The 9,931-nt window shown below is 39.1% G+C and overlaps 1 protein-coding gene and 1 long non-coding RNA gene across 2 annotated transcripts in view; one reads left to right on the forward strand and one right to left on the reverse strand.

The window, feature by feature from the left end:
- Positions 1 to 9,495, reverse strand: part of LOC126911804 (cytoplasmic aconitate hydratase-like) — a 42,622-nt gene extending 33,127 nt beyond the window's left edge. The window contains 6 exon segments of the mRNA XM_050700676.1: positions 795 to 927; positions 1,532 to 1,677; positions 2,324 to 2,367; positions 2,370 to 2,489; positions 6,273 to 6,368; positions 9,319 to 9,495. Coding sequence (XP_050556633.1) covers positions 795 to 927; positions 1,532 to 1,677; positions 2,324 to 2,367; positions 2,370 to 2,489; positions 6,273 to 6,368; positions 9,319 to 9,325 — 546 coding nt within the window. The 5' untranslated portion in view covers positions 9,326 to 9,495.
- The window catches only part of LOC126911866 (uncharacterized), a 34,707-nt gene that overhangs the window by 1,895 nt on the left and 22,881 nt on the right, over positions 1 to 9,931 (forward strand). The gene's annotated exons all lie outside the window — the stretch shown is intronic.

The raw sequence follows: 9,931 nt of genomic DNA on the forward strand, positions 1-9,931 counted from the left end.
ATAAAACCTAAAATATCTGTAACATTGAAAATGTATCTTTCATCGTACAGCCTAACCAAACGCGTGTAACGAAACCATAGCGCGATTCAGGAAATGTACGGAATCGTACAACGCCATCTATCGAGCGTAGAGACAGCTTTCGTAACACGTGTCAGGTTTTGTTTGAATGCATTTTTCTTTGAGATTTGTAGTCTGATTTTGGTAATTCTTTTTTGTATTAAATTTACTAGACTAATTTCCTATTAGTCAAATTGATTATTTTTATAGAAACGACAAAAACGATTTTTTTTTTTTGAATGAAAATTATTTTTTTACGATGAAAAGTCGAAATAATTTATTTTTTATTGAGGTAACTACACAAACTGGTAATTGCTGAGGAATAGCAGTGGTTTACATTTTACTTTCAAAAATATTTTTGGATACAGGAAAAGTACAGAATTGTAAAACGCCATCTATCGAAGGTGGTGGCAACTTTCGTAACACGTGTCAGTTTTTGTTTGAATGCATTTTTCTTTGAGATTTGTAGTCTGATTTTGGTAATTCTTTTTTGGATTGAATAGGCTAATTTTTTACTAGTCAAATAAAATACTTTTATCGATATTTTCTAGGATTTTTGTATGAAATAGTGCGTTATGTCGTCATCAGATTTTTACGTGAAATATCAGACTCATTTGTAGAAAATTAAGTAGTTAGTAGTAATTATCAAATCGATGAATGAGAATGATTACTTTTGGATATCTTATTGTATTGAGTAGTCGAAATAATAAACATATAAAAATATATGCTCCAAATACCTGGTGCACGATACCGGAGCCGGGCGGCACGATCAGCATGTTGTCGAAGGCCTGCGCCCCCCACTTGAGGAACTGGAACCGCTCCTTGTTCCTCTCAAACTCCAACTCCTGGTTCTTGTTCAGGGCGTCTGGGCTGGAATTTGGAAACCATATCTTAGATATCTAGGTATCTCAGAACAATCACGTATCAAGATCCCCCTATTTTAGGAAAGTGGGAAAGTAAGAAAGAGACAAAAAGTAGCATATTATCAAATATAGCTGTTGATATGTGTGATGTAATCATTGGCCAGTTTTTTTTTTATGGGACAAGCCCGCCACAACCTCTCATACCGCTGCAACTCCTGTGCACCAGGATCTACAGTAGATGCAACCATGCAAACACCAGAACACTGAAGTCCAACGTCACAGGGACATGAATGACTGTCTTGGATCCCGCAACGAAATAAATCAGAAGATATTTATTAGAGGAGAAGAAAAAGAAAACGATAGTTTCCACTTCCCTCGGTGAATTTAATGCAGGAGACAGAATGACTTAAGCCTAAAGGCAAAAAAGAGACTGCCATGATACCCATAGCTTAGCACTAGTGGAAACGGACTCAGCTAAGCTATATTTTTTATATGGAAATATGCGTGCTATGGATGGCTTCCCTACTATCGATACATCGTATACTCAAGCTGCGCATCTTCCTCGCACAGCTACATAGCTTAGTATCAGTGAAGTTCTCAAGAATACATACCTCCTAGCAAAATCGACTTGCACGGAGTGATCAATGACCAGATCAGCTGGACATATGGGGTTGATCTTCTGAGGGTCCCCACCAAGATCCTTCACAGCATCACGCATGGCTGCGAAGTCTACTACTGCTGGGACACCCGTCAGATCCTGAAAAAAGAAGTAATCTATAATATAAAAATAAGTCGTGTTTTCCTTCCTGACGCTATAACTCCAGAACACACGAACCGATTTCCACGGTTTTGCATTCGTTGGAAAGGTCTCGGGCTCCGTGAGGTTTATAGCAAAGAAAATTGGGGAAAAGCAGGAAAACGGAAAAACCATTGGTGGCGAAACGAAGTTCGCCAGGTTTGCTAGTCTATACTATTTTAGGGAGCCACACGCGCGTGCTTTCGTATGATCAGCTGTTAGCAGCGAGGCGCCCGCGTTATCGGAAGACTAGTAACTAGGTAGGTATTTGGGAACTAAACGCGCGCGTGCTAATGAAATTTTGTCGTTTTGTTATTGTGATAAAAATAAAACTAATGAGTATACAAAAAAAAATTCTTGGGGAAAGTTGTTTGTAATCATGAGTACAATCACGTGTTTAAATATCGTTCACTAATTACCAGTCACCCTATATATGACACACGCACGGTGAAGAAAAACATCGTGAAGAAACCTGGTCTTATATTTTCTAGGTACAAGTTTGAAATCGCCAACCAGCATTGAGCTCAAGCCTTCTTCGTGCGAGAAGATGCCTTTGGTCAGCAGTGCCCACTTATAGGTTGATAATGATGAATAATAACAAACATACCTGCAGAATGACCCTGGCTGGTTTGAAGGCGATCTCGACGCCCCCTCAACCGCCTGGTTGGTCTCCCAGTCCAGGACGTTCTGGACATCCTTCTGCAGCACTTGGAAACCATCGCAGTTCCTCACACAGGACTCCAGGAGTACCCTCACGGAGTAGGGAAGACGGTCTGGAAGGAAAATGGGATATTGAGGTCTTTCGTCATATTGTGTACTAGCTGTTGTTCGCGACTTCGTCCGCGTGTGGCGACACCTGACAGATGACAGAAGTCGCACATAGACTATCGACGAGCAAATCAACGGATGACGTCATAAACCATACATCGCACATATGAAGTTTACATGCGAATAAACACGGATAGACAATCCCAACGAACTACAGTTGGGCAGAAAGCTGCCAGACACGATCACCGCCTGGTCGGAGGATCCTTCTTTTCTTAGGGAACTTTACTATCTGTTCCCTAAACGTAAATAATGACTTTTGATTGAATTTAGTTTTCAAAATTTTTTTTTCATAAATATATATTTTTTTTTTTAAATAAAAGTAGCCTAAGTTACTCCTTAGTACATCAGCTACCTGCCAATAGAAGCCTCCAGTCAAAATTGGTCTAGCCATTTTAGAGATCAACTGGAACAAAGCGACAGACAGGCATTTTTTTAATGTAATTTTGGTATATGTATCGTATGTAATTATGTATTATATTTATATGCATGTAGTAAAAACCAGTTATTTCAATGTTACAAACAGACTCTCCAAATTATTTATAAGTCTTCAAAGTCAAAGTGAAATACTTGATTTCCATGCACAAATTATGGTCAGATAAGACAAGAACCTCTATACAAGCGTGGGCACGCCATGCTTGGGCCCGAATGGTCCAGCTCGACCGGAGTGATACCACGGCCTCACACTATACAAGCGTGAAACAAGATTTCTTCTAGGGGAAGAAGAAATTGAAGCTTGAAGCGAGAGTGTCAGACTCTTACTGACAAAAACCCCCCCCCCCCTTTTTTACTTTTGCTCTTCAAACCGGAGCCCCGGTTACCCGCTAAGTAAACCGCAGCTCCGGATCGGATATCTCGGAGCTGACAATCGCTCTTGTCTCACCCAAGACAGGAGAAGCCATTGGATGATATATCCCCTCAAAAAAAAAACCGTGAAAAGGCTCTAATTGCGAGGAGGGCTCAATGAAAAGTATGACCACGTGCGCGATGCCGATTGCCGCGGGTTAGTAACTACATATACAATACAATCACGCGATGTAAGAATTCCGATTATTCAACAATGTATGTGAGTGTGTGTATTGTTGCTAATACACACATAAGCAAGAGTTGAATGATATTTCCTGTCATATACAATGTATGAATGGATCTTGAAATCGATGCCCGTACTATTTAAGGTAACGTCCACAGGCCCGCATCGCACGCAACGGATTTTAGTTTGTCTTGTATAGAAACTCATACAACTGCGTCCACTGATCCGCATCGTACGAACCGCATCATCGGCAATGCCAACATACGGAATGCGTACGATGCGTGCGATGCGGACCTGTGGACGCTTACCTATATAGGGGGCGACAAGGTATGATAATTAAAAATCTATTTAGGCCGTGTCAGATAATCTACACTTATATCTTATCATATCTTAAACTATACTTCTACAATAGTTATGTATCTGATTATAATAATTATCTATAGAATAGAATCAGACGTTACTTTGCAGAAATCCATACTACACTAACAATACAATAGATTTTTAGTTTTAATTCCGCTTATACATGTATTTTTTAACATGCGGTGTGCAGCACCCGAAAGCTTCGAGCTGGGCGAGTCGCCGAGTCAACAACTCCTGAGGATGCTCCGTGGAGGAGCGAAACATATGTCGAGTGGTATATTGCATGTTGTGTGTGTTTATGTTGCACCTCTGCTGCATGAGCTAACGCGTTGTTTCACATCGGTTTCTGTGAGGCCGTGGTATAAATCCGGTCGAGCCGATACAGCAGTGCCGAAGCATGACTCTCTAGACCTTTTAATACTCGTAAATACGGCAAGACGCGCCCCTTCCAATTTGAATAATTCAAAACTACATTGACGTTATATAGAAATGAAACTACGTACGTAATGAATGCATGAATTAATTCAAAGTTTTGAGGGTCAAAAATGTCAAGTACAATTTGCATTTCACAACTGTTAAAAACTAACATTACTTTGGAATAAATTTCTAAAATATTGTGAGTAAAGTCCTATGATGAAAGCAGAGTCACTGCCCATACTTCCGTGGTCGAAAAAGCCGACTAAAGCACTACATATTAGACAGAGTCGAAACCTACCAACGGCAAGTACCAATGTGACTATTTCCGAGTTATATTATGTGTACTTACTAACATTATTTAGACACCACTGATAAACGGTGAAGGAAAACATCGTGAGGAAACCTGGGCTTTTAATTTCTAATTATAAGTTTGAAATCGCCAACCCGCATTGAGCAAGCGTGGCGATTAATGCTCAAACCTTCTCCGTGTGAGAAGAGACCTTTGGTCAGCAGTGGCCACTGTGTGTTAATGTGGGACAGCTACGCTCTCTGATAAACCTGAACCAGGATCACCGGATGGTAAGCGATCGACGCCGCTCATGGACACCCGAAACACCCGAGGCGTTACAAGTGCGTTGCTGGCCTTTTAGGCCTGAAGAATTTGAGGATTGTTGGTGATTTGGGTATTGGGAAGAATAGACCTCCGGTAACCTCACTCACACAACGCAACCGTTGTTTCACGTCAGTTTTCGGTGAGGCCGTGGTATCACTCCGGTCGAACCGGCCCAGCAGTACCGAAGCATGGCTCTCCCACACTGGTGCACGGGGCTTGCTTGCTATATATCCCAAAAAACAAATTGTGACCTTAACGACATTATTTGCATAAAAAAAACATATGCACTATCTTCCAGAAAAAGTTATTTACTATTATGAAAAATACTTTTTATCTATTTTGATTGAGTTCAAGGCAGTGTCATGATAATATTGACGGAGATTCGATAACAACTTGAATGACATTCGTTATCAGCTCTCAATGATACGGAGCGACACCTCTCGTAGAGACTGTATTTTGAGATTTTCTCTGAAAGGAAAAAGAAAATAAAGTCGTCATCAGCATCAACAGTGAGACAGTCCACTGCTGGACTATGAGTCTCCTCTACATAAGAGGGTTTGGCATAATCTCCGCAGGCAGGCGGGTTGGAGATCGCAGTGTAAGAGGTTCAGGTTTATCAGAGAGCGCTGCTGTCCCACATCAACACAGATAAGGCCTCTTCTCACACGGAGAAGGCTTGAGCATTAATCGCCATGCTCACTCAATGCGAGTTGGCGATTTCAAACTTATAATTAGAAATCATAATCCCAGGTTTCCACACGATGTTTTCCTTCACCGTTTGTCAGTGGTGTCTAAATAATCTTAGAAAGTACGTATAACTTGGAAAAAGTCACATTGGTACTTGCCGTTGGTAGGTTTCGAGCCCGCACTCTTATGCAATTCATGCATGAAAAGCGATGGAGTACGTCTGCCCATAAGCAACCCATTCACTCGGGCTTTGAAGACACCCAGGTTATACCCATCAGGAAACACAGACTCCAGCAAAGAATTCCACTCCCTAGCAGTTCGCACAAGGAAGCTTGAAGCGAAGCGCTTCGTGCGTATGGGTAGGATATCTATCATGAAACGGTGACGCCTCGCCGATTGTCTTGTGGTTCGATGATGGAAAGGACTAGGGGAATCAAGTTGTGCAATTCCCCCGCACACTCTCCGAAATGTATCCGGTAAAAAAAGGAAAGGCTTGCGACCTTGCGCCTGTGTTCAAGGCTTTGAAGCCGGGCCTCCACAAGCGCATCATCATTAATGAGCTTCTTGCCACGCCTTTCAATGGACTAGGGAGAATCAAGTTGTGCAACTCAGTTTATTACTTACCATACTTCTCCCCAAGTCCGGTGACGTCATAATACTTGAATTGCTTGCCATCAATCTCTATGGTCTTCAGCAGATGATCGTACGGGTTGTTCGTGGCTGAAACAAAGAGAGAAAAACATTATATCACTACATAGTAGTCCCTATATCCCTTTGTACGCTTAAACCTTTAAAACTACGCAACGGATTTTGATGCGGTTTTTTAATAGATAGAGTGATTCAAGAGGAAGGTTTATATGTATAATACATGCATAGTATATGACCATTACACCCATGCGAAGCTGGAGTGGGTTGCTAGTTTTAGTACATATATAAAGCTGAAGAGGTTGTTTGAACGCGTTCATCTGATGGTAAGCTATCACCGCCGCCCATGGACATAAAACACCAGACGCGTTAGTTAAAAGAGCGTTGCCGGCCTTTTGTAGGTTAGGAATTTAAGGTGTGTTGGGGAATCGGGGATTAGGAAAGGGTGTTATTGGGACTCCGGTAACCTCATTCACACAGCGAAATATAACGCAGCGTTGTTTCACGTCGGTGTACTGTGAGGTCGTGGTATCACTCCGGACGAGCCACGGAGAGTGTACTAACACTGAAGAGATCTCCAGAACTACTGGACTAAAATAAAAAGGAGCCGAGTAGAGCGGGTGAAACCGCGCGAAAGTAGCTAGTGTGTTTATATGTTAAAATTATCTAACTGTATGATACAAACGCGTAAATCATTTTGACATAATATTATTATAACTGTTTACGAAGAATACAGTCATATTATGTAAACATAAACGGTTAAGATACCGCTGACGGTCATACGAGGGGAGAAATTATCAAATATATAATATTTTGTTGTATAAACAAATACTGAATATAATTGATATGTGAACAAGGTGCTTTTGCACCAGAGATGTGTTATGCTACGTTACTGTGGATATGTTTGCCTTCCACCAATCATATTCATTGCTACACATAGCTTAGCACTGCACTAGCCTAACGCCTCTGGTGTTTCAAGTGTCCATGGGCGGCGACGATTACTTATCATCAGGTGATCCGTCTGCTTATACCATAAAAAAACATCCTAATCAATTCAATTAGAAAAACAACCAAAGTCTTTAAAAACTAACACTTCACATACATTAGTTATGTCATTAGGTAAACATAGTTGTATATTTGTGTAGTTAGAAGTAGCATAACATTACTGAGTCCAAAGTACGTTTCTAAGTTATTCACATGTAATATCTTGCACATACATACATAATACGCTAGTTTCCTACTAGTCAAATTCAATACTTTTTTCGAAAAGTCAAAAACGATATTTTCTATGAACTTTGTATGAAATACTCTATTACGACGTCATCAGATTTCTATGTCAAATAATAGACTTATTTCTAGAAATTTAGCTAGAAAAAATTCAAAAATTAAGTACAGTAGAAGCTCTTTATTCGCGGGGTATACGTTCCTTAAATATGCCGCGAATACAGAAACCGTGAATATGGAATGGTAATTTGTATGGGGTTATAGGGGATATGTTCCTAGATGACGAAATCAAGAAGCAAATTGTAGATAAAAAAAATGTTTAATTGAACTTTCTGATCATACAGATTGCCTGATGATAATATTTGTGTAGTATGTTTAGGCAGAAGTCACAATCTAGACGTAGCTGTAATAAGGTCTATTTTATTTTTTTATCCTTCTACTGACGTGTTGACAAAGGAGAGCGAATGTATTTTTTTAGGTTACACACCGATATTTAGATTCGATCCGCGAATAAAGAAATCTTAGACCGCGAATATGGGAATTTGGTCGCAATTTTTCAATCCACAAATAGTGAAAACGCGAATGAAGGAAGCGCGAATGAAGGAAGCGCGAATAAGGAGCTTCTACTGTAGTTGTAATAATTTATTTTTGATCGAGGATACTACCCAATTGTGTAACTACGAGTAGGTACAGTGGGGGACAGACCCGATCATTTAAACATTTAATTGTTTGAATCTTACTGCTGCACTCAAAGACATATGATGATTACTTAAACTATTTCTTAGTAACGAATAGAAAGCGGATCTTATCAGGTGTAAGCAAACTATATAATTATACTTAGTGGTCGTCAGGCGCATGTGACCACCATTGTACCTATATGGTATGTGAAACAGGTTTGGTAATGAAATAGTTACTTTTAATTTAAATTGACAGATATAATTATCGCCATGGTTTCGAAGAGCAACACACATGGTAGTAGCCTAACTAGGTATCTATTGTGCCTCCCATCTCTAGACACAATACTCAGAAAAAAGTGTATTTAGGAGATGGTAGTTATTTACATAAACCATTTATCTACCTGTGTCGCATATATGTGACACATATTTCCATATCCCTGCAACTCATATTGGTTTGCTATGACAGAGAACATGCATTTTTTCGTTCTATTTGCATGATCCTCCTTATTTAGTGTAGATAATTTTTTTGTACCAGCATGTTAGGGCCACTGTAGTTGATATTTAACTGAGTGGTTAAAGGGTTAATTATTAAGTAAAACTTATGTATAATATCATTTACTTTGATTGTCTACTGTTGCAACTGTTGAATTAAATAAATAAATTCTTAATCCGAACGAACACGCAGGCGAAAGATAGCGTATGATATTTTTTAAGTCTTTTAAGTTGTTCCAAAGGTCTTAAATAGTTTGACGTCTATAAACGCCTCTTGCTCAAATATTTATCGTGAGAAAACTCGCGGTACTTAATGACATAGATCGTTATAATAGATATTTCGTCAATACAAGTTCTCTATAACCTGTTGCTCGACTACGTGACCCAATAAATGCTAAACTGTCTAATTATTTCCAATTTAAACTTTCGACATCGTAAAATTCAAATTGGAATAATATTTGTATACGTATAAAGTTATAAGTAATAAATTTTATTATATAAACAAATTGACGATAAAATTCTTATCAGCGGACGCATTTTAAAAGTTTCACAGGTACTAAAAACTTCGTCTAAAGATTAAACCTAAGTTTGGAAAATAATTTTGTAAATAAAACTTGAAGGAAATGACTTACCGGCCATGTTGATTTTAACTTTTTTTAACCACTAATCGAAGGCACAGGCACACTCCCGAATCCCGGTAATGGAAAACGGAATTTTAAATGGAAATTATTATAAAATCTACGTCACGAAGTAATCAACGCAGCAACACACAGCGGTTGATTAATTTGACACTGACATAATTTGACACAAACTGTTGAGTTGCGTAATGTCAGAAATGTGATACCTGAAAATTATTTGAAACCTACCAGGGTCAAATATTTTATTACGTGCGACCTTGCACGTATGCACTATAAGTTCATTGGCCATTATATTGTGATATAAGTTTTTAAACTGACATGGTCGCTAACACTAGTATTAGAACTCAAAACTGGATGATCATGGCGCTTGCAACAGTGCTGAAATATCGGAAACTCATAAAATTAGAAAAACATGGTAAATATCCCGTTTTGAGTTCTAATACTAGCATTAGAACTCAAAACATTGAATGTGGGACATTTTGTAAAAAATCCTACGGCACATTGTGTCCGTCGTCGTGTAAAAGGGTAAAATATTCGCATTATTTTTATAGTAGAAGGATTCTGATGTATTAGAAGTTCAACAATAATCATTTAAACCTTGGAGGAA

Source organism: Spodoptera frugiperda, chromosome 19 (genome assembly GCF_023101765.2).
Source record: "Spodoptera frugiperda isolate SF20-4 chromosome 19, AGI-APGP_CSIRO_Sfru_2.0, whole genome shotgun sequence".
NCBI classification, from domain to species: Eukaryota; Metazoa; Arthropoda; class Insecta; order Lepidoptera; family Noctuidae; genus Spodoptera; species Spodoptera frugiperda.